The sequence below is a fragment of the Monodon monoceros genome, unplaced genomic scaffold, assembly GCF_005190385.1.
Source record: "Monodon monoceros isolate NGI ecotype Baffin Bay Population unplaced genomic scaffold, NGI_Narwhal_1 Super_Scaffold_11, whole genome shotgun sequence".
Lineage (NCBI taxonomy): Eukaryota > Metazoa > Chordata > Mammalia > Artiodactyla > Monodontidae > Monodon > Monodon monoceros.
Genome location: NW_021703767.1, coordinates 114,157,287 through 114,182,792, shown reverse-complemented (window position 1 = coordinate 114,182,792; position 25,506 = coordinate 114,157,287). Strand labels below are relative to the sequence as shown.

General features: G+C 41.7%; 1 protein-coding gene across 4 annotated transcripts in view; it reads right to left on the bottom strand.

The window, feature by feature from the left end:
• WWTR1 (WW domain containing transcription regulator 1) overlaps nt 1–25,506 on the bottom strand; it is a 132,696-nt gene that overhangs the window by 5,529 nt on the left and 101,661 nt on the right. For 3 of the 4 annotated variants that reach the window (XM_029214321.1, XM_029214322.1, XM_029214323.1), the window contains exons 4-6: nt 19,355–19,557; nt 4,203–4,336; nt 2,620–2,732 (exon numbers count right to left, since the gene is read on the bottom strand). In XM_029214321.1, coding sequence (XP_029070154.1) covers nt 2,620–2,732; nt 4,203–4,336; nt 19,355–19,557 — 450 coding nt within the window. Of the gene's footprint in view, nt 1–2,219; nt 2,509–2,619; nt 2,733–4,202; nt 4,337–19,354; nt 19,558–25,506 lie in introns of those variants that run through there. The other variant, XM_029214324.1, reaches the window with a different exon arrangement.

The following is a 25,506-nucleotide window of genomic DNA, read 5'->3' as shown; positions in this document are numbered from 1 at the left end:
ACTTATATGATATTATACGGAAACTATACCTCAATTAAAATATAAAGGATGCATATCTGCATAGATAATAAAAATGAATGAATGAATGAGTGAAAAGTGGGACAGACAAAAAAAAAACCAAGCAATTCTTAAAAGGGTGTGATTATTGCAGAATATTCTGGAGGGTGGGTGACTTCCAGACTTTGCTCCTGTTATTCCCTCTACTCTATCCTCACACCATGTCCAGCTGTTGTTTCCATGTGTATTTTGCAAAGGGAGTGTTCAGCTGGCTTGTTCCCATTCAGCATGTGGTCAGCATGTGATCAGTGCATCTACTAGATCTTTGCCAGCCACACTTGAGCTCAGCTTTTCCTCATCTTGTTCCTGAAAAAGTAATTACATTTCTCCCCTTGAGGGGGTTTATGCCCACTCCCTATAAAGGCTTCACAGATGTGACCCTAAACCCAACAGGCTGACACTCACTACACCAGGTTAACCTGGAACCCTAACATTTAACAAGACCAACTTGTACATTACTTCATCCTTCTTAGAAGGAGGAGAAGAGGAGAAGACAACTTTGTGCCAAGCTCTGTGACCTCATGAGCCCTCACAACTCTACAAGATGAGCACATTACTCCTACTTTATAGGTGAGAAATCTGAGGCCCCTGGGAGGTTATGTCACTTACCCAAAGCCATTACTAAGAAGTAGAGAAGCAAAGATCCAAGTCAGGTTGCCTGACTGCAATGACTATGCTCTTTTCAGGACACCACTTAATTCTACATTTTGGCTTCAAAAACATTCCCTACTTCTCCACTCAATGTCATTTTAAAAAGCCATAGAATAGAATCCATCTTCTTTTATTTTTAAATGTCAAGCTTGGATTTAGATCTCCTGAGTCATTTCTTATTTAACTTTGCTTTTTATCTTTACTGGCTTCCCAGTGTTTAAAAGATGAAAGCAAACAATTATTAAACACAGGAAGGAGCCACTTCATCAGGCAGGTCTGAAGAGGGCAAGATAAATCTCACACCGAAAAATAAAGACAGGGATGAAGAGAGGGAGGGAGGGAAGCAGGAAGGGAGGGAGAAGGCTGAAGTAATAAATTGAAGAATAACAAAACAAACAGTTCAAACTATTCCTGTGTGACTCCTCACAAGACAGTCTGTGCAATTCTCTCAACAAGTAGATGACGGGCTGCATGGAGAGCCCGGAACAGCTGCTCCAACCTTCTGGCCAAGTTTGACTTTTGTCTGACCAATCGTTTAGTTTTAGAGCACGAAGTGCAGTCATCGAAGAGCAGAGGGTAACAAACACGGGCGCTCTGGACAACGGCACTGGGGAAAGCAATCATTTCATCACAGAACGATTTTCTTTCAACAGTGAGGATGGAGGAGAAACTTGCATGAACAGCTTCAAAGAGGGGATACATCAACTATTATTTAATTTTTTTAAGTCCATTTTCAGGGTGTTCTTTTTTAATTGAAGTATAGTTGATTTACAATGTTGTGTTGGTTTCAGGTGTGCAGCAAAGTGATTCAGTTGTACATCTGTAGATGTGGATATAGGTATAGATACAGATATTTATATAGATATAGATATTTATATAGATATTCTTTTTCAGATTTTTTTTCTATTATAGGTTATTTCAAGATATTGAATATAGTTCCCTCTGCTATACAGTAGGTCCTTGTTGTCAGCTGTCATTTAATTTTGGCTTCAGAATATCTTCTGGGAGTTTAGGACTTTGATAATTAAGTCTAGACCAAATTTGGAGGCATCGCTCCTAGAGAAATGGTGAAAAGGAGGTAACCAGGAAGCCAGCTGAGGTCTAGCCTGAAAGCAGGGCAGGCCAGGAACTATGTTAAATTTAACTGCTGAGGGAGGACACTCACTGTTACCATGTTAGGATTTGGAGCTGACATTTTAGAATCCTCTGAGTTGCTTAACTTTCCAAATGCCCACTGCCAATTACTTCCCAAATGCAGTTAATCACATGAAAAAATTTGCATACTGGTGGCCTGTACATTACAACCAAAAGCTAGAAAAAAGCATAAATATTCCATTGTGGAAGAATGGCAAAGCAGACAGTGGTATGTTAATGCAATTGTGAGGAAAGGGCTATATGAAGCAAGGATAAGCAAAAGGAAGGAAGGGAGGGAGGGAGGGAGAGAGAAGAAAAAAGCAGAAACTAAAATCCTGTGCCCATATATAAAACTATATTTGCTCCAATAAAGATGTTAAAAAAATAAATAAAATAAAATAAAAGGCTACTCCTGGAATTTAAAAAAAAAACAACTATATTTGTATAAACTATGGGGAAGGGGCTAGAGTTTATTAATAGTGCCTGGGTTCCAGTGGCTTTTCAGCTGTTAGTTTATGTTGTTGCTGAGGTTAAGTGTCTCTCATTGGATTTTAGAATTGAGAGGACTAGGGAACTTCCTTTTGGCGGTCCAGTGGTTAAGACTCCGCTCTTCCAATGCAGGGGGCACAGGCTGCATCCCTGGTCAGGGAACTAAGATCCCGCATGCTGAGCGGTGTAGCCAAAAAAAAAAAAAAAAAAAAAACACGAATTGAGATGACTAAAGAGACGATTTAAAAGTGCAAACCTACTGCAAGGCCTCGCAGGCTTGGCTCCTACCTGTGTCCATCTCATCCACGTTGCTGAGGAAGTCCTCCGGAGTCGTCGGGACACTGTAGCACCCTAGCCCCAGGCCGCTGTCGGTGCTCTGCTCCCTCGAATGATATGGCCCCCTGCAGAGCAAAAGACGGAAAGAAATTTCAAAATTAAAATACAGTCATGAAGATCCTCAACTAGTGTAGTTCTGTCAATCTGCCCGATCTTCAGATAACAAAGGCAGGTGGACTTTGCATTTCCTTTTAATTTTGAAACATATATCCCTGTGTCAGTGAAATTAATAAATTGTAAGCAAAAAAAACCTGGCCATTCATACTAAATTGACACTGATTCCCTTTTCATCTCAAAATAACAATTTGAACACCATTCTACATACAGAGAATGATACCATTTATGTACACTTTTTCAAAACCGAAAACGAAGTTGAATATTGTTTCTGGATACAGACATTAACAGGCAATAAGAAATATAAAAATATGTGTGATGAAAAAAGAAAAAAAAATGGGTGTGATGGATACACATCAATTTCCAAATAATGGCTACCACTAGGGAGGGAAGATGGGAAAGAAATGGATTTCAGTGGTGGTGGGGAAGGGTTTAAGTATTAATTGTAATACTTATTTAAAAAAAATAAGATCTATGGAAATATGCAAAATGTGGGAGTTGGGTACATGGGTAAATCTTAAGTTATTCTTTATACTCTTCTGTACGTTTGAAGTAGTTTTAAATCAATCATTTAAAAATGTCTTTCTTTCATTATTTCCCTTACTGTTTGTTTTCATCTCTCTCTCTATTTTTAATAACTTTCATAACTGTATTTGCTTGTTTGCCAGAAGACTCTGCAAGGGCAGAAAAGACACAGGGAATAGAAAACTGCCTTTTATTTGGGTTTAAAAGGCTACAATTAAGGTTGACTACTTCTACTCATGAAGATATTTCTGGTTCAATCTCCTTTTCCTTCTGCTCATATATTTCATATTTTAAAACAACACCTTTTTGTTTTAATTAAAATTTTAAATTGTGAAATAATTTTAGAATCACACAGAAGATGTAAAAAGAGTACAGAGTTCCTGTGCATCCTGTACCCAGCTTCCCCACGGACATGGTACACAACCATAGTACAGTGCTCAACACCAGGAATTGACAATGTATAATACTATTAACTAAACTATAGACCTTATTCACATTGCGCCACAAACATCACCTCTTAATTGTGTTGCTCCCTTATTTGCCATATGACATGCTTTTTATCCCCTGTTGGCTACATAAAACCGCAAGATTCTTCTAAATAATTACTATACAACACCATCCCATTGAAATCGTTAAGTTCATCCCCATTTTCAAATTATTGACTAGGGGTTTACTCCATGCCATAGCACCAATTTTTGAATTTGAGATTTTTTAAAAAAAGGTAGATGACTTCTTCCTCCACTTTTTTTTTCCTGCCACCTCCCTCCACATCCTCCCTCTATCTTAACCCCATCCTCCAAGCTCCCCAGCTTTTCCCAACATAAACAAAGATCTGTTATACTGTAAACCACATAATAAAGAAAGCAAAAATAAGTGGCCCTAAAATGTTGACTTACCCATTGAGGAAAGGATCCGAGCTATTATTAGTGATGGATCTCATGTCTGGAGTCATGGCGGGTGGGTTGACAGCAGCCTGAACCGTGGCTAGAGTCTCGGCTTCCATGGGGAGCTGTCTACAGAGGGCGGCTTCCTACAGAGAGGTGACAGTCCGAGGGAGAGGCAACAGTGATTCTTTCATTGTCATAAGGATCGGAGCAAAGGATGCTTCGCATAAAAACTTTTCACCAAACACAAAAGCGCTTTATGTTTATTCCTCATACGTCAAAATCATCAGGAAATCATTAGTGTTCTTTCTCTGAAGAAATCTTATAGATATAAGTCACTTTCTCACATTCACAAAGTTAACGAGACGCTCATGCAATATTTGCCCTCAAGGCACTTACATAGCAACTATCTAACCCATCCAATTGCTTAAAATACCCAAATCGGGGCTTCCCTGGTGGCGCAGTGGTTGAGAGTCCGTCTGCCGATGCAGGGGACACGGGTTCGTGCCCCGGTCCGGGAAGATCCCACATGCCACGGAGCGGCTGGGCCCGTGAGCCACGGCCGCTGAGCTTGCGCGTCCGGAGCCTGTGCTCCGCAACGGGACAGGCCACAACAGTGAGAGGCCCGTGTACCCACCCACCCCCGCTAAAGAAACCCAAATCATATAAGGGCCTCTCAAGACACTTTCTCAGAGACAAGGCTATTTTTACCCCAGGTGCTCAGACCAAATCTAAGTCAATCAGTACTCCTCTGGACTAGCAGGTACATTCTGGTCTTTGCCGCTTATAGGCCAGTAAAGCAGTGGGATTACAGAGTTCTGGCTCTGCATTGTCACATCTGGCAGTTTTATATCAATAACCAGGAGAGCAGAACAACCAGTTTAAAAGCTTGTTAGTCAATCAGTTTTTCTATGTTACTAATTATTTTGTTGACTAAAATGGCTGAAGTTTGGGGAACCATGCACATCCAATCCAAATCCCACTGACAATTAACTATTCGATAGCACGTGGATTTCATTAGCAAAAATTAAAACACTAGCATTTTTTTAAGCTAGCGTTACTTTGCCAAGGAGAGTCAATCCAAAAGGTTACAAATCTGACTGCAATTACTTTCTCTAGATATAACCTCTAGGGAGTCTCTCCCATTTTGACAAACATGACCAGACATCAAATTCCTTTCAAATTTACTGCTGTTTCCAGAGAATAATACTTTTATATACTTATACGTGCATCCAAAACCAAAGTTAGGCCCTCGGCATATTTATGCCTATCGGTTTCCCACTACGCAGGCTGAATCACTGGTCTCACCATCCCTCAAAACCCCAAAACCATGGCTACAATGGCAAACAGAATATTTAGACCATCTAAGCTACAGTGTCTGTGTTAGATCCCTTCCAGCCCCGACACACAATGATTTTAGAGACTAACTGCTGTCTAGACAAGTCTAATGAAATCATCGGCCATAAAAACTTTCGGTTATTAGAGTTCATTATACTGTTCTGAGGAGTTATGGTAGCATAGCTCTTATAAACCATGAAGACCTGATTGATAAGAAACTGCATTGTCAACTTATACTGAAATAAATACCCTGTCTAGACAGGGCTCTTGGTTCACCTCTGTTCATTTGGATTGCAAATAATCAAATACTTAACTAACAAATTTTATTCAGTAATCTGTAAAAAGCAAACCAAAAAATGGAGTTGTTTTTTTTTTTTAAGGGGGATTTTTAATCTCAATCTTGGAAGTACCTTCTGACTAAATCTAGAAAAACTGAATTATTTCCTATAGTTGTTTTTATGTGGTAGGCAGTGTGCATTAGAAATCTTATCTTCCAACCAAAGCTTACCCGGAGGCCTCACACACAGGAATAACAGGGATTGGACCTGGTGTGAAGAGCACAGAGGCCACCAACCTCTCAAACAGACTCATACACACAGTCTGAAGACAGCTAGTCAATGATATAATTTCTAGCCCTTTATAAACTGTAAATGCAAAGATCCTTTGGGCAATAACCTTCATTAACCAAAAAAATCAACTGTAACTAGAATATTCCAATTCTCCAAACTTTCTGAATAAATGTGGAGTGTACCCCTAAACCGATACCCATTTAAACATACAGCTTGAAGAAACTGCTGCATTTCTTTACATGTGACACAATTTTATCACCATATATCTTAAGAACACTAGTTGAATTTGCAGTTTCCAGGTGGTCTGCATTTCAATATAGTAAGAATCATTTCTGGAACTTCACTGGGGAAAAAAATATAGATACAATGTATATATGAATTATTTGTCATCTCTAATGATATATCATATGAAAATAAAACGTTTAAATTATAAGAAAAATATCTAGTTTCTGATATTTTAAGCTTTCCTCTTCATTTAAATTACTCTGGGAATATGTCAAATAGATACAATATGCATTTTAAAAGAATGCTTGTGTGTGGCTAAATATATAAATGAAATTCAAAAGAACTATTTATAATAACCAAAGCTGGAAGAACCTATACTATTATATATCAGGGAAAATGTTTCATGGTGCCATTTCACACCTGTCCCCTCTATTTAAAATGAGAGATAACTGAAGTTCCATTCCTCAGCATCGATGTTTCCCTAACTACTTTGAGGGCTTGGCCCCCACGGCATCATAAGAGGCAATGCTCTGTTCTGCCTGTAGGGGGCTCGCACTATCATTTTCGCCTCCGAATGACTAACTTGGGAGAGAGAATACAGAAAAGGTGTTGAATATACCTGAAAACTAACTTTGCAATATAAATTAGGCCAGTCTGAGTTAGAAACGTTTCCGAGGGGGCAACACTTTCTTCGAGATTACTCTAAGATTATTCTTAAGTCACAGCAGCCACTGTGAAGGTTATGTTGGCCCCTGGCTGTAAACCCACCTGCTCCCTATCCCACCTGGACAGCGGCCCACAAAGCCTGCCTGACAGCCCTGTCCACGTCTCCTCCTTTGTCTCGGACAGGACCCCCTCACTCTTTCACTCCCTCCCCACTGCTCCTCCCACTTCCGGCACCTGCTCCTCCCACTTCCGGCACCTGCTCCTCCCACTTCCGGCATCTGCTCCAACTGTTCGTTCTGCTTGGAACACTCTCCTCAGATCTTCCTGAAGTTCACTCCCTCACTGATGTCTGTCTCAACAGATGCCATCTCGTCAGAGATTACATTCAGTGTTCTTGATGGCAACTTATATATTTACTGTCTGTCTTTCTCTTTAGAATGTAAAGAGAGGAAAGGGATCTTATTTGTCATGTTCACTTCTGTATCCCCACTGTGTATAACAACCCAGGCATATAGTGGGCACTTGATAAATATTCACTCAACGAAGAAATGAAAAATATTGCTGGAATTCAAATGGAAATATTTTAAATTATAATTAATAATAAAAGGAAAACTTAACTAAGATCATTCAATTCTCATCTTCAACCACAAGTATGAGTAAAACAACAGTCTACTGTATAGATCCCAACTAGCCAGGCTCAAACTCCATCCTAATGAAATGATCCCATGGTGTTTCTCCTGCTCCCAACACAGGAGATGGGCAGGAGGGCAGAGTGGTCATGGGCAGGGATTCCAGGGCCAAATGCTTGGATTTGAACCCTGGCCATGCCATCTCCCAGCCAGTTATCTAATTTCTTTGTTCCTCATTGGTAAAGTGAGGATAATAACAGCATCCACCCAATAGGGCAGCTGTGGTGATAAAATGAGGTAACACATACAGGGTACTTAGAGCAGTGCTGGCACACGAGATCACTTAGTAAATGTTAACTAAGTATTATTATCGTCTTATGCTCTGTATTCCAATCCCAGAAAACAAAACAAAAGCAAAAACAAAAATAAATAATCTTAAAAGTCACACTACCACATGGAACTGATCCACTTTGAGTGGTCTGACACCTTTTCCTGGCCAACTTTCACCTTGGAAGGATTACACCAAATGTGAAATTCATCATGAGTTGGCAAGGCTAAGAATATAACTTTTTTTCAATTTTACCAAGGAGCGGTTTGTAAACCTTTTTGTATAACATAAAATTGATTTTTAATATAAGTGGAGAATGGTGATAAGTTTCATTTCACTCAATTATGTTTTATAATAGTTCCATATTTAGATTTTTTTTTTTTTTTGCCACACTGCATGGCATGTGGAACTTCCCCAACCAGGGATGGACCCTGCACCCCCTGCAGTGGAAGTTTGGAGTCTTAACCACTGGACTACCAGAGAAATCCCCATATTTAGAATTTTTAAAGGTCTAGCCTTTCTTGAATGAAAACAGTTTCCTATTTCTGTTCATAAATTGAAATAGCAATACAAAATCTAAGGTTTGGAAATAAAAGAACTAACCTCACTAACACGTCCCCATCCAAAGAAAGGAGGATTTTTATTTAAAAAAGAAACTAAATTTAAGTATAAAATTAAACCCCAGATGCAGTATGATTTTGGCTGCCATGTGACCTCTGCTGCCCTTGCCCGGGCAGAAATGAAAGGCAAACAACTGACTTTAGTCTGACCAAGATGAGGGAGTCAAGACTGAAGGAGAATCAGAAGCAAAGGCTGCAGATGGGGCACTGGACTAAGTGAACTGACGTGGAAACAGGGGGACAGTTGAACAAGGCTGGTCTAGGACAAGACTCAGGTCTCCAACTCAGAGCTGGCAGTGCAGCTGCCCTAACCCTGTGCTCCCTCCCCAGCTCCCGCCAGTGCAGGCAGGATATCAAACGCTAAGCTGGAGGCACACCTGAGCCCCTTGGTCTGTCTCATCTCCCACCTCCACTCCAGTTCAGCAATATCCTTTCCCAGTGTCCCTTCCACTCCCACCCACCCTATCCTCCCAAACAAGTCTTCAGTTTCCTGAAGTCCGCGGTACTTTGGGTCCCTCTTCATCAAGACATATCCCCCCACCCTTAGGGGTTCTGTTACATCACCTTTCCCAGGATGCCTTCCCTGACAACCATAACCACAGCAACCCACTACCTGCCCCTTTCCCACCCCTGAAGTCCAAAATAACGCATCCAGCTGGGGTCTGAAACTCCATGTCTCACAGTACACTCCTCACCCGGCCCCAAAGCAGCTCTTCCTGCTGACGTCAAGCTTTCTCCTAATGCCGTCACCCCTTCTCCCAGCTCCAAATCTCAGTCAACTGTCTCCCTCAGTCCCCACAACAATTCATTCATTTGCTCCTGTATTTATTTTTTAAAAATACTATGGAGAGGGCTTCCCTGGTGGCGCAGTTGTTGAGAATCTGCCTGCTAATGCAGGGGACACGGGTTCGAGCCCCGGTCTGGGAAGATCCCACATGCCACGGAGCAGCTAGGCCCGTGAGCCACAACTACTGAGCCTGCGCGTCTGGAGCCTGTGCTCTGCAACAAGAGAGGCCGCGACAGTGAGAGTGGCCCCCGCTTGCCACAACTAGAGGAAGCCCTCGCACAGAAACGAAGACCCAAAACAGCCAAAAATAAATAAATAAATTTAATTAAAATGTTAAAAAAAATAATACTATGGAGACTACCAGGTGCCTGGTACTGTTCTCGGCAACAGGGATACAGCAGTGAAAAATACAGACAGTGTCCTGCCTCTTCAAGGATTCTAGAGGGGGAGACAGACTCCAACAGAAAATGATGCAGAAGGGCCAAGCCTCGTGGGGTCCATCTCCCCGATATCTACATGCTCCAAACCTTCTTTCCAACTCAAGTCGTCTGCACTCCTTCTCTAGACCCACCAATCTCCACGTGCAAGGCTGTTCTACACTTTGTCACGATCTTTACAAAGAGTGACCAGAGGAGAAAAATCAGGATAGGAAGCGGTCAGAGTGTCATGTCCTACGAAGAAGCAAGGGGACTGTTTAAGAGAGACTTGTGGCACTCCATGGCTCTCAAACTATTATTGATTGCCACATGGAAGAAGGAAGATTCCTTCTACCCCAGACTGGAGGCAGATCTGATGGAGGGCTTTGTAGTTAGTAGTTCGTTCAGTGATAGAACTGGCTGCTTCTCAATTCTCTGGGCTACTGGCCACTGGAATTTTCAAGCAGTTGTTGAGGGTTAAATGCTACTGGATATGACCAGGGCTTGGCACAGGAGAAAAAGTGTCCTTGGATTCAGAATGATGAAAGCTCAAATCCCAGCTGAGCTACTCCCTAGCTATAACATTTTGGAGTACATTTTTAACCTTTCAGTTTGTTCATCTGAAGAAAAATAAAAATAAAAAAAGACATAAGATTTATCTTGCTGGGCTGTTACAAAGATTAAAAAGCATATTTATCAAGAACCTGGCACAGTGAGGCAGTTACTAGAATGAGCTACTTACTCATGGTGTTAAATGTTTTAGGAGGTGGAGATGTTAGCTAATACTTGCATATCACTTACTACTTGTGAAGCACTGTCCTAAGTGCTTTAACATACTATATCTCATTTCATCCTCCTGACAACCCAACTGTCTCCATTTTATGGATGAGGGCACTGAGGCACAGAGAGACTAAGCAACTTTCCCAGGATCTGGCCCCAGAGTCTGTTGTCATAGCCACTACACAGACAGTGGCAAAGAGAGGAAAGCCAAAGATTGAGGTCGGCAGACCTCAAATTTTCAGCCCTTTCACCTACTGGCTATGGGACTTGGGCATGTAATTTCATTTCTCTGAGCTTGTTTTCCCAGCTATAAAACAGAAATACCAACCCCCCTCCTTCGGGCAGTTTAGAGGATTTAATGAAGTGGCCTGTTTCACTGTCCTGAACACAGTTTCCCTCTCTGAATTGGAAAAGAGATGGAACTGGACATAGTCTCCGATCCTTTTCAACGTATAAGGGTGGAGCTAGTGTCCTGGGAATTCACAAGCACATCCAGCAAAGTTATAAGTTCAGATTTTAAAGGCCAATTTCAGAAAGATCTGGAAAGCTGCCCCTGGTAACCTCACCCCTACCCTGCTCCACCACAACTTTATCTTTTCTCTACATCCAAGCTGGGGGTGGAAAGACTGTTGCAAAATAAAGGCTTGAGAATCTCTTTCAGAGTTTGTGGTCTTCCATCTAGCTCCCTAAAACGAATAATTACATGCGGGTTTACAAGCACCCTCTCCTACTGGCTGGGGGAGGGGGTGGTGTGTCAAATAGCTGGAGGGGTGTGAAAGACAAAGGCCCATCTGTAAGAGGAAGGTGTTCCTGGAAGCAAATTTCAAACCTCCTTTCCTTCCAGCTCCCCACTGGCCTGCAGCCTGCCTGTGGAATAAATCAAGAGAGGAGGTGAGAAAGTCAACAGCAGTTGAAAGCATCCTGCAGCCCTGTCCATCCCAGGCTAAGGGAGCGCCTCCCGCCAGCCAGCCCTGGCCCTCCCTGGAATGTACTTGAAAGGAAAGACAATAACCTCTTCTGAGGGTGCCGGCTTGATTTAGGTATGTGTGGCCAGGGATACTACAAAAATGGAAGATTGTACTGTTTTAATTAGAAAGGGTGGGGTGAGTAGAAACAAATGAAAGACAAAAAAAAAAAAGACAATATTTTGAAATCCTAACATTAAAACAGTTATTCTGGTGCAGAGAAGTTGCTCTCTCTGCCGAAACTTCCCCCGACTTCAGAGGCAGAATACTGAATTATTTACCTTCTTTATAAGGAAAACAAAAAAACAAAAAAAAAACACGCCCAGTGTAAATTTCTTTTTAACTCTGTGCTAAGGGATTCTAGAAATTCACTGTCACATTTCCTGGAGCCTCCCTTTTGGAAATACCTCATCACACAAGCTCAGCTGCCAGACTCAGACTGTCGAAACTCTGACACTTCGGGGAAGACATTTGTTGAGTCCATAATTATTATCCATGGCCTGTTTCATGCTCTTTTAATTCAGGATGTATATAGCAATCTTGTGTTGCTCCATAATCTCTGTTATCCTTTAGAATCGAATTAAGGAAAACAGTATATAATTTAGATAGTCTCCTCTTTACTTAAGAAAAATTGCTGAATGGATTTCGAGGTGGAATATTTCTTCGTACCTCTGATCTTAGCAAGATCCGAAATATGAAGCTGCTTTGCATTTGTGCAAACCTCGTGAGCCTCCATTTAAAAAAATGTGTTTGTACTACTCAGCCATAAGAAAGAACAAAATTTTGCCACTTGCAGCAGCATGGATGGACTTGGAGGCTGTTATGCTAAGTGAAATAAGACAGAGGAAGACAGATAATGTACAATATCACTTATATGTGGCATCAAAAAAAAATGCAACAAATAGTGAATATAGCAAAAGAGAGGCAGACTCACAGGTATAGAGAGCAAGGTAATGGTTACCAGTACAGAGGTTGGGGGTAATACACAGATGAGGGGTGGGAGGTACAAACTATTGGGAATAAGACAGGCTCAAGGATGGATCGTACAACATGGGGAATATAGCCAATGTTCTGTAATAACTGTAAATGAAAAAACCTTTAAAAATGAATTTTAAAATTGTAATAACCTATAATAGAAAAGAATCTAAAAAAGAATATATATATGTATAACTGAACACTTTGCTGTGTACCTGAAACTAACACAACATTGTAAATCAACTGTATTTCAATACAAATTTTTTAAAAACTGTATAAAAAATATTTTAAAATAAATAAATAAATAAAAAATTTAAATGTTTGATTTATAATATCTTTCAAAAGGGTCCCTTTTATTTATTTATTTATTTTTATTTATTTATTTTTGCGGTACGTGGGCCTCTCACTGTTGTGGCCTCTCCCGCTGCGGAGCACAGGCTCCGGACGCGCAGGCTCAGCGGCCATGGCTCAAGGGCCCAGCCGCCCCGCGGCATGTGGGATCTTCCCGGACCAGGGCACGAACCCATGCCCCCTGCATCGGCAGGTGGACGCTCAACCACTGCGCCACCAGGGAAGCCCCAGGTCCCTTTTAAAAGAATTGGTATTGTTCAGAAAATGGATTATTTCTGGGACTTGTAGGCAAATAGAACACTGACAGCAGTTATAATGGAAGCCCTTTGAGGGTAGGGACCAAGCCTATTCATTCACTGCTGTGCATTTAGTGCCTAGAGCATGCTGAACAAATGAATGAATGAACGTAGACAGCCAGGTTACTCTACAGGGATCCACACCCTGGGTGGACAACATGACCTCTGATGTTGCAGTCAATCCTGAAACCTAATTCTCTGAAATGCTTTTCTAAAAGGAAATTATAGCCCCAGGTGCTGAAGGCAAGACTCTATGAAGCAGCCACTACTTAGGCTATGATATGACACTTTTTAACGTCTCTAAATAGCTATTCTTCACATGACAAAAAACAGACCTCAGAACCTTCCCTGGACCAGCGCTGCTCACAGCCGGGTGTGTCCCTCCCCCGGGCCCTCGGTCAGGAATGGCTGCCAGAGGCCGGCCAGCTGGCCGGCCAGACCCGGTAGTGGTTGTCAAGCCCAACAAAAATCTGTGAGACCTGCCAAAAGAATTCTGAGGCCTCCTGCCCAAGCCCTCTCCCCTTGTCCCTGTTGCCCTGGCAACCAGAGGCCGGGCTTAGTCAGCATTTTTGTTTGACAAGCTGCTTTCTCCTGTCCACTGAGCCTCAATTAAGGGAAGGATGGGGGGAAAAGCAGTGCTGAGTCTGCCTGGGAATAATAACCATTTCCCAACAACGCAGAGGGAGCGAAGGCTTCTTCACTTAAGACTCTTCCAGGCCCTGGGGGCTGACGGGAAGCCCTCGAGGTTAAAATCATCTTTGAGGCAGCAGGTCCCCCAGCTTCATATTTAAATAAATAATACAACGAAATACTCTCCTCAGATAAAGCCAAGAGTCTGTTTTTATGTCAAGGAATTGTTCTTTCAGAGGGGTAAATAGGGACTGCGAAGCCTGTTTCTCAATTTCTTACGAGTTACTCAAATTTTCCATTTCCTCCGGTAAAGTTGTAAACATGCCCTTTATGATACTGAGCAAATATTGTGTTGGTTTTTAAGCTGTAACAGCAGAATAATCTATAGTCTTGTGGGCACGTGTGGCTCATAGTATTTTAAGAATTTATGTCCAGAAACGTTGGAGAAAGGATTCCAGGCAGCTTAGAATAGGTATGTCCAAACTCACAGCACAACTTCCATGGCTGATACAGAATAAATAAATGACTTCCCAATATATTAAGAAAAAGAGATAACAAACAGTAGTATTCTCTACTACCAATTTTGTTTTAAAAAACAAAATACACATGGATACATACGAAGACTGGAGAGAAATCACCAACATCTTCATAGCTGCTCTCTTTAGGTAAGAGTATAAGTGATGCATACATTCTTTCCTGGTTTTGATTATTTTAAACATTTACTACAATGAATGTGTTTTGTCTTTCCTGTGCGACACTTTTGCTTTATTATTATCTTTATTTAGAGTCGAATTCACTCTGTGAAACTGTACAGTTCTAAGTTTTGACAAATACAGTTGTGAAGCAGCCACTGCAAGCAAGACACAGAACTGTGCCATCCCCCCCAAACCCCCTAGTGCCTCTCCTGTGGAGGCAGCCCCTCCCCGATCCCTAACTGTAGCAACCACTCATCTGTTCTCTGTCCCTATAGTTTTGCCCTTTCCAGAATGTCATATAAATGGAATCATACATTGTGAAGTCTTTTTTCTTTTTCCTTTTTCTTTTTGGCTGCACCGCGAGGCATGCGGGATCTTAGTCCCCCGACCAGGGATCGAACCGGTGCCCCCTGCAGTGGAAGTGCAGAGTGTAACCACTGGACCACCAGGGAAGTCCCATTATGAAGTCTTTTGAGTCTGGATTCTTTCACTTAGTAAAATGCTTTCTCTCATCTCAGAGAAAACAAACAAAAAAGCTACTAAATTATATTTTTAAAAGTTAAAAACTATTTTTTTACTTAAAAAAACTTCATAAACTGAATTCTAACTTTTTTTTTTAATATGAAGGTAGCAGGAAGTACATCTTCAACTGAGAATTGCTTTCTTTTCTAGGGTTGCCGTTTCTTAGATGAGCCTGAAACTGCTTCATGGCGTTTTGGGAAACTTAGCAAAAATAAAACTGATTATCACGGACAACGGAGAATGTCTTTCATGAGAATTCACTCTCCATAATGTCTGTGACAGACGCTGAAAGCAGAGAAAGTTCCACTTTCCTAATAAGGCCACGTACTGCAGACCTGGCTGGGATCCCCTTGGGCTCGTGGCACCCCAGCCCTTGGAGCACCTGCCACATTCTGAGATAATTCATCAATTATCAGATACAAGCAGTTCAACTCTGTTGCTACAGCAGCCAATGCTAAATTGTAGGGATCATTTTTAACAAAACTCTCCTACTTCAAAAGATTCCTAATCAGGGGAGATACCAAACCTCACCGGCCCTTTGATCCGAGTTCTGTTGGCCTGTGGGAACGAGGAAAAGAAAGAAAGAAGCACCTTATGCTCATTTTCACAGAACTCTGGGCTCTGGTGCATCTGGTCCCTGCTCCAGCTATGAAAGTGAAAGATGGCAGCACTGGGACCCCACGAAGTAAGGAATGGTTTGAATTTATCCTTCTGGCCACCAATCTGGATTACAGTTCATCATTTTGTCTCCTTTGCTAAAATGTAAGTTATCTGAAGGCAGCCATGTCCCACTTATCTTTTTAGTATTTCCCACAACATAAATGTTGGGTGAATAAACAAATGAAGAGATAAAAGAAGGAATGAAAAAAAATAATTTTCCATCCTGAAATAATGGAGGTTCACTTCAGATCTGTAATCAGACTTTCCTCAACTTCATTTGTTAATATCTCTGGCATGATTTCAGTGACAAGTTAACATCTGAGCCCTCGGCATTGTGAGGTGTACGTCAGACTGTGGAACGAGAACCGAGGAATTGTTTTCTCCACAGCACAACATCAGACTACATGCCTAGAGGAACAATGGCACAGAAACAGAAAAAAGAACAAGAGGGAGAAGGAGATGAAGAAGAAGAAGAAAAAGGAAAAATAATATTTACATGGCATATAACTCATAAGGACCTTTCACATTTATCATATATTTAACAATGATAAAAATATACAGAGTAATGGGCTTCTCTGGTGGCGCAGTGGTTGAGAGTCTGCCTGCCGATGCTAGGGGACACGGGTTCGTGCCCCGATCCAGGAAGATCCCACATACCGCCGAGCGTCGGGGCCCGTGAGCCATGGCCGCTGAGCCTGCGCGTCCGGAGCCTGTGCTCCGTAATGGGAGAGGCCACAACAGTGAGAGGCCCGCGTACCGCAAAAAAAAAAAAAAAAAAATATATATATATATATATATATATATACAGAGTACTGATGACTTCCCAAGAATTAGGAACAAATTCATTCTATTTATTAAAATTTACCAACCTCCGTTCCTATCATAAAGATGGAGCCTAGGAAGGGGCCTCTCTCCCAGAAATTCTCCCCTGATAGGAAGGTCAGGGCCTGCCTGCTGGGCAGGGACTTCAAGAAGACAGGCTGGACAGCTAGGGCCCTCCTGCAAACTAGAGGAAGGCCAGGGGAATTACAAAGTGCCCAGAAAGCAAAGGATATTCAGGAAGTTGTTGACTACGTAGAACAGGGAGTGGGACAGAAAGAACAAATGGCACAGACAATCTTCAGAGCTCATCAGGACCACCACTGCCTCCGTCCCTCTACCTTCCTACCAGGTGCTGGAAGGCGGCTAAACAGGTGAGCCAAATATCACTTTTACTTCCAATCCATTTCCCTGCCCCACCCTGGCTTAAGTGCAAATAGTGAGGCTTAAGTGCAAAGCACCAAAAGAAAGTGGTAAAAAAAAAAAAAAACCCACAAAGGTGATACACATAATACACTAATCCACACCTGAACAATCAGACATCTTGGCAAATGCCACTGTCATCAAACACTCCAACACCATTTACTGTATGGCCTTAAATAATATCTTTGACCCTGAGTATCAGGCTGCTTCTGGATGGGGAACACGTCTGCCACGACTTTAAAAAGTCTCTTTAGACCTTTTTTCCTGTATCCATAATAAAGATAAAAAGACATCAGAACAATCCATTCCATCTTCTTCTCCTCCTCTAACCACACACACACACACACACACACACACACACACATACAAGCTCACACGTTCAAAGCTGAACTACAGGAGACTCTGGGAGCAAATCTGGACAGCGTTCCTCCCCGAGGTCCTGTACAGTGGAGTCGACGCTGTCATGCAGCAAAATACTCCAAGTTCCACAGCCTCTAGGGATCAGCATTTAAGGAACTCGGTTGGTATTTCCGTAATATGAACCATCAATACTAACATTCTGGTTCAAAGGCACCTATGGTTGGAATAAAGGAAACAATTTGGGGCACTTTTCTCCACCCCTTTTCAGAAATACTTTCTGTGGGAAAGGAGGAGGTGGGGTAGGGGAAAGAGAAACACAGAACGAGGCAGAAACTGAGACACAAGTCATTCTTTGCGGGGGAAAAAAAAAAAATTAAAACTTATAAATGCTACTATAATACTATTTATATTACTCTATATTATAAAATAGATAAATTATTCCAAATAGAATTATTATCCAAAGACAGAAAACCATAATACAATCATTTTCTGCTAAGAAACATGATACTGTATATCTAAAAACAGTATAAACAAATGCTACCCTGAAATAACCGTGAAAGTTCAGACATAAATCCTCAGGGTAAAAAAAGCACAACGATGGTTATATTACAAAGTTGTATTCCTCAAATTTAGAGGATAGTTCAACAGAACAACAAAGCACAATTTATATTCATTTCCCACATTTTCAAAGGCTATGTATAAGGAATTCTTTTAATTCATCATGTTTTTTAAACTTCACACAGTGTAGATACTTTATATTTTAGAATTTATTTGATGAGAAATACATTATTTACCTATGGCAGTCAATGTATATTTTTGAAAGTATCAGATATAATTAAAAGAAAAAATCGTGTTTACCCTAATACCCCCAGCCCCCTGGAAGAAAGCTTTCTGGAACAGTTAAAACTATTCATTTCCGTCCACATGGAAAGGAAGCTACCCATGTATCTCGCTTCATGTGAGTCATAAGGCAAAGTCTGAAGAATTAAAACAATAAACTGAAGCCTTCCTCCCCAAAATGCAGCCAGCAAAATTTATGAGACCTGAAAGCATGGGCTACATTAGTTTAGCAACACAGAAGAGAATTCTGCTTTTGCACAGACCAAGCCACTGAAGCAGGGAGAAAACTGTGAGCTCCTTCATGGATTTTCTTTTCTTTATTTTGTGAGGTGAGGCCCTGAGCCTGACTCACAGAGGACACACACTCTGTTGACTGACTGACTGAATGAGGAAATGGCACTAAGGTGCCTGATCAAAGCCCAGGGGGTTTTGCAGAGCACTCTATCAGGGTCTGTATGCAAAACATTTTCCTTTCTTTTTCTCATGCTCCACGATGGATCAAAGATGCTTGCAGATTCTTTGTCATCTCTTCCGTGGAACATCCCCTCTGCTATCTGCCCTAATTGGGGGTTGAGGGGTGTGCTGTGACTGCTCTGTCCAAGAGAATATGGAAGAACTGACTCTGTGGCAGTTTCCAGAGCCAGGCCCAAGACCCTGGCAGCTTTCAATTCCTGTCTCTTAGAACATTCTCTTGGGGAGACCCAAGCTGCTATGTAATACGTCCCACTGCTCTGAGATTGCCAAGCTAGAGATGCCGTGGGCAAATACTCCAGCTTTTAGTCCTAGCTATGCTCAGTCTTCCAGCAGCCCTTTCCATGGTGCCACACACTTGAGTAAACCCACCTTGGACCCTCCAGGCCAGGCTACCCACCGGTCGACCACCGTTAAGTGACCTCAGTCAAAATCACGTACAGCACAAGAACAGTCCAGCTGAGCCCTGCCCCAATTCCTGACCACGAAATGGCGTGATGTAATACAATGGCTATTGTTTCAAGCCACTGAGTTTTGCGATAATGTATTACACAGTAATAAATAACTGGAACGTATTCTTTCTCTCCTTCCAGTGATTAGCAGTGAAAGCCACAGGCAGCCATGCTGATACAGCTAGTCTTTGTACTCATATACGTTTGGCTCTCAAGACAGTGCAAATAGATGTTGGAAGTTTGAAGCAGCGCTTTGGGCTTTTAATGCGATGGCAAGTAGATACCTACCCACTAGCCTTGCCACCAAAGGCCACGAAGCCTCCACCAGGTCCCACCGAAGGCCGTACCTGCCTCATGAGCTCCTCTTGACGTATCCTAATTCTCTCTCTCTCCATCTGGATCCTCTGAAGCCGAAGTTTCTGCTGCTGCTGCTGCTGCGTGGTCAGCGCGTTGGGCATACTCATGAGCCCTGCTGGTGGGTTCTGAGGAGGGTGACTCTGCTGGCTCAGGGAACTGGGTGCCATCTGCTGCTGGTGCTGGTGATTCATCACTGCAGGAGGGAAGGAACAGGCGGGTTAATGACCAGGGACCACAGCACCTTATCAAAAAGAGATCATCAGAATGCTTTGCGCTTTACACTATAGATTCCTGAGATTCCTTCCAAAGCACTTTCCTGTTAATCATTACTGTTGAAGTAATTATTACCTTAATTCAATTCATGGAGGCTCAGATACTGGCCCTTCTCCTGACTCACCTAGTCGTGGCTTTGGTGCCCTGTTAAAAACCTGATTTCACACCTTGCCTGTGTTCTAGAATACATTTTAAACCTTTCAGAGAACAGAGTGGTCGTAAGTAAATTCCACACAAGTTGACACAGCATAAAAGCTAATTTCACCAGGACATCTGGGGGTGTGTATGCACAGTCTCAGATAAACTGCATGCTTATGGCAGGGCTAAGGAGGGCATGTGATCATTGATAGGTGGTGGGTAGAAAATAATACTTAGGATGGATGAGTGAATTGACGAGTGACATGTAAAGCAGAGTACCTAGATCAGGGACCTACACAAAAGCAGGACGCCATTCACGCTTTGTTAAAAGAGGGTGCCCCAAAGAAATTATTTAGTGAGAAATTATTAGTGAATAATTAGAGAATAATTTAGTGAGAATTATTGTGAGAAAGAAATGATATAAAAATGCTAACAGCGTTTGTGATTGGATAAAGCCACAAGAAGTGTTTGAAACTTTTTACGGATTTTCTATTTGTCTGCATTTACCGACATTTAAAATTTTGGCATGCAGTACTTCACTTTAGAAAAAAAAATTGTAATCCTTTAATAAATTCTATAATTGGTGTCTCCTCACCCCCACCCCCCACCAAAAAATGCATCTTAAAAAGTGCTAGCTTTCCTCCAAACAGTTTACCAGTCAAATCTGCTTAACTTCTGCCTGGGTAATATCCTACAATAAAGAAAACCATGCTTTTCAGTCTATTTGCTCCTAGGTCAGGGCCAAAGGCAACAATGCGTAATTTTATATACTTACTTCATTTCTGACGGAAAAAAAACGCTCAATTTTTGCTATATTTGGTATCATTACCTTTAAAAGATAAAATTATTGGCATACTTAAAGTTCAAAGTAAAATATTTCAGATCATCAGTTTATTATGGATATTACAAGGGAACATATTTTATAACTAAACTTTCTTAGATGAATTTTAAATTAGCCTAATCAACTATGTATTAAGTGAATGTGTAGAAAACACACACACACACACACACATTGAAAAGAAAGTACCAGGAAACCCTCCTACACTGTTTGTAGGAATGTAAATTGGTATAACCACTATGCAGAACAGTACGGAGGTTCCTTAAAAAACTAAAAATAGAGCTACTATATCAGCCAGGAATCCCACTCCTGGCCATATATCTGGACAAAACCATAACTTGAAAAGATACGTGCACACCAATGTTCACTGCAGCACTATTTACAATAGCCAAGACATGGAAGCAACCTAAATGTCATATAATATCACAAATATCATATAATATCACTCATGTGGAATCTAATTTTAAAAAATGATATAAATGAACTTAGTTACAAAACAGCAACAGACTCACAGACTTAGAAAACAAACTTATGGTTACGAAAGGGGAAACGTAGCGGGGAGGCATAAATTAGGAGTTTGGGATTAACATACACACACTATTATATATAAAATAGAGAATCAACAAGGACCTACTGTGTAACACAGGGAACTCTACTCAATATTCTGTAATAACCTATATGGGAAAGGAATCTGAAAAAGAATGAATATATGTATATGTATAACTGAATCACTATGCTGTACACCTGAAACCAACACAACATTGTAAATCAACTATACACCAGTAAAATTTTAAAAAAGAAAAGAAAATACCAACACTGAAGATTTTCTGTAGAAGACCTGGTTTCCTTAAGGAAGAATTAATTCCATGACAGGAACTTCCTCTGGATGGGAGTAGAGGTGGGGTAAAAATACTTTTTTTTTTTTTTTGAAATTTACTTATAACTCACTCAAGTCTTTATCACATTCCCACTGTGTGCTGGGCACTGGGTTTGTAGTTGAATAAACAGCTCCTGCCTTCACAGGAACTCACAAGGAACGTGTGAAGAAATGAGGTGGGTTTTTATGCTTGGCTGTGAAGCGCTAGAATGTTAGGCTTTGTAAGGACTCCTGGAAAGCATCTAGTCCAGCTTTTTATTTTGTGAAACCCAGGGAGGTGAGGGGTATACTCTGCTTAGAAACAGGTGGAACCAGGGCCACAGTTGAACCCCCAACACTCCGTCCACCTGCCCTTTCAACTGTCCTTGGCCGCCCTCTGCCACACCTGAAACTGAAGACCAGGAACGATCACTGAAACTGAGGCAACCCCTCTACACACGGTTTCCCTTCAGTTGATCGCAAGGAAGCACCACTTAAACAGCAGACCCTCAAAGCACTCAAAACAGGGCCCTGGGACAAAGGTTGCTCAGGTTACAATTAGGAAGGGCTCAAGGAAGGTTTGGACAGATGTACAACTCTGCTCAATCCCAGGGAAGTCACTCGAGGCAAGGTAAGATACTGGAGTATTCTGCCCAAACAGTTTGGGCTTCACTTCCCGAATCAAGCCCACCACCAAGAACTCTCATTTCTTGGCACCGTCCCTGGCGCACAGGGAAACTCAGTAAACGATGGGATGAATGACTGAAACCAGCTGGGCATTCCTTATGTTCTCAGTTTGAGAGCAGAAAAAAAGCACAGCTGTGATCAATGCCAAAATAACTGAAATAAGTACGCCATTTCTACAGCTTGTTGGAGCATAATCACAATCTCTATTTGAAGGCCTGGGTGGGAGGGTCAGGGATGGGGCACACACTGTGTCATCGCGGAAAAGTTCTCTTAAATACCAATTCAAGTAAGACAAAGTCCAGATATCCAGAAGGGTTTAATTCATAAGACCTCCTTCAGGCCAGGAGAAGGACGCTTAGATGGAAGAATAGTGATTATCTCCAGGCACAGTCGTTTTTGAACCTTCTGAAAAAGTATGCTCCTATTTTTCTGATGTAACTACTATAGACAAAAAAAAACAAAAAAACAAAAACCAAATTGTGTCTATAAGAGAAATGTGTAAATTGAATATTTCCAATATCAGAAATCCCCAGGTTAGGAAAAAAGCTTTAAAATGTTAAATTTTTTTTGTTAGCAGTTCAGAGGTTATGTTAATTTTTATAACTCAGGTTCTTTGAAAAATATTAAAACTGGCTCAAGTCTGGTACTTACTGACATGACAAATCAGACCCATCTGCCATAACTTGGGAAGACAGCATTGTCAGTCTACTCACACAGGATTCTGTTACTCCACTCCACACACTGTCCAGATACTGCTTGGCAGGTTTTATTGATGTCTGCATCCTTATCTGGGGGAGTCTAAGACTTGGAGACGATCCCTTCCAAAACCACACCCTTGCGAGCCTTTGAAACACCAGCCCTTACGGCGACCATCCATTGGGGAGGCATGGTGGACATGCTGCTTTCTTCCATTTAATTTAGATTTGATCATTCAGACGACACTCAGACTAAACATCTCCAGCTATTAACTGTAGTGACTGGAAAAGAGTAGAACTTAGCCAGTGGCTTTGTTTTCAAAATAAAGCACACCCACCAACGGAGAAGTCTATATGAGAATATTCACCATAGTATTGTCCATAACAGCAAAAGACCAAAAACAGTGATCCATTCATTCAGAGGAATTTTCTATGTGGCTATTCTGAAGAATAAAGCAGCTCTGTAGGTCCTTCTATGGAACAATCTCTAAGAAACAATGTTTAGAAGGGGGAAGAAAAAAAAATCCAAGGAAAAGAAATGCATGTAAGAGCATGCCACTATTTGTAACTAGAAAAATGGAGGCAGTGGGCATTCATATCATATCAATACATATACAGCAAATCTCTCTAGGAAAATACACAACAGTGGGTGCCTCTGGAGAGGAAACGGGGTGTCAAGGATGGGAGGAGATCTTCCTTTTCCTCTTCTGCACTGTTTGAAGTTTTTCTGTGTGCATTTATTATTTATGTAAAACATAAAAATGTGAAAGTAAAAAACAGAAAACAAAAGCACGGTCATGGCTTCCCTGGTGGTGCAGTGGTTGAGAGTCCGCCTGCCGATGCAGGGGACACGGGTTCGTGCCCCGGTCCGGGAAGATCCCATATGCCGCGGAGCGGCTGGGCCCGTGAGCCATGGCCGCGGAGCCTGCATGTCCGGAGCCTCTGCTCCGCAACGGGAGAGGCCACAACAGTGAGAGGCCCACGTACGGCAAAAAATAAATAAATAAATAAATAAGCATGTCATGTATGCATCAAATATGCAAAATATTTTCTTGGTGGACTGAAAGGAGGTAACCCCCAAATTATTTGAAAAAAACGAATAAGGCTTAAAATATAGTCAAGATCCTCAAAACTAAGAGCCTGCCTGGTGCAACCTCTTGTGAAGGTGAGGAAACAATACCCAGAGAAAAAATGAATTTGGTCAAAATCATAAAATGGTCCAGGGCCTAGAAGCCAGGTGTCCTCCCTGACTCAACCCAGGTGCCCATGATTCCACCTGTCACTCTGTTCCCTCTAGTCGTTTCATTTCAGACTGTTTTTGAATCTTTTATTAGGTTGAATCTCATGAACTTCACCGATGGTTGAGGTTCTAGCTACTCAAAGACAAAGAGGCAACAGAGGCCCAAGACAGAGACAAACAGAGAGGAGGTCCTCAGGAGAGCACAGGAAGGAAAACATCTAGACTTGCAATGAACAAAATACTCCTTGGGATAATATTCCATAACATTTTAGGGAGAGAATAGTTCAGTTTAAAAAAAGAAAAAAAAGAAAGAAAAGCAGCAGAGTATCTAAAATGCAGTATCTGAGGCCAAACCAGTTAAGGGCAGACTGCCACTAAATGCCTCAAAAAGGCTAAAGACCTAGTCAAGTTCTAGACTTTTGCCAGTCCCCACAGAAAGGAATAACCCAAACAGAAGATTTCTCCATTGAAGCAGGAATGTATCAAAACTAAAGCAGAAAAAAAAAAACAAACTAAAGCAGAGACTTCTTTTTTTTTTCCTTCCAAGAGAGTCAGAATTTAAATTGAAATCCACATGTATCTTTTTCATTCTTTTCATCTCCTTTTCCTTTCTCTTTTTTTCTTTCTTCTTTGATAATTGGCTTTCTCTTCTGTGTTTGGCAATCGAACATAACCAAGCTCTACAGATATGTAACCAGAAACATTTCACTGCTATTATTCAATATAAAAGAAAACACCAAGAAAAACAAAACTCCACAGCATCTGAGATATGAACACTCTTTTGATTTAATGATTGTATCCTTGGTGAAGTAAACGGTCAACATGGGAATGGGGTGTGCAGAGGGGGTGACTACCCAGACTCTCTGTTTAATGCTGCCCAGGACGCTGATGCACCCTCTGACCTGCTCCAGCAAACACACTTGGTCACGTCTACAAAGCCCCACAAATAGGCTTGAGGCCAGGAAGGTCCCTGGACTCAGTTCTAAGCCTACACATCATTTGTTGTATAAGAAGCAGACGTGGAAAAGGTGAAGGCTTCACTCCTGAACTTTTGCCTTTTGCAGCAGCAGGAACAGAGAGCGACAGCTCATAGACAAAGTGTTTGGGCAGCTTCCCCAAGCCAGGAGCTGCAGACGAGGAGGGAGGCCAGGGAATCAGGTTGTCCAGCGGGCCTCCTGGAATGTTTGACAAATGTCTTTCTGGCCTCGGAGAGGTTCAGTGGCTTGCTTTTCTGTGTCCTGGGCTTGCTTCCCTTGTTTTTAAAATAGGCTATGGTTACACACACACACACACACACACACACACACACACACACACACACACACAAAATGCCAAATGAAGAAAACAAAACCACAAGATTAGGCTCAACTACAAAACCTGTCACGGGCCTGCATGGGGCTGGCTCTGAGCAGATT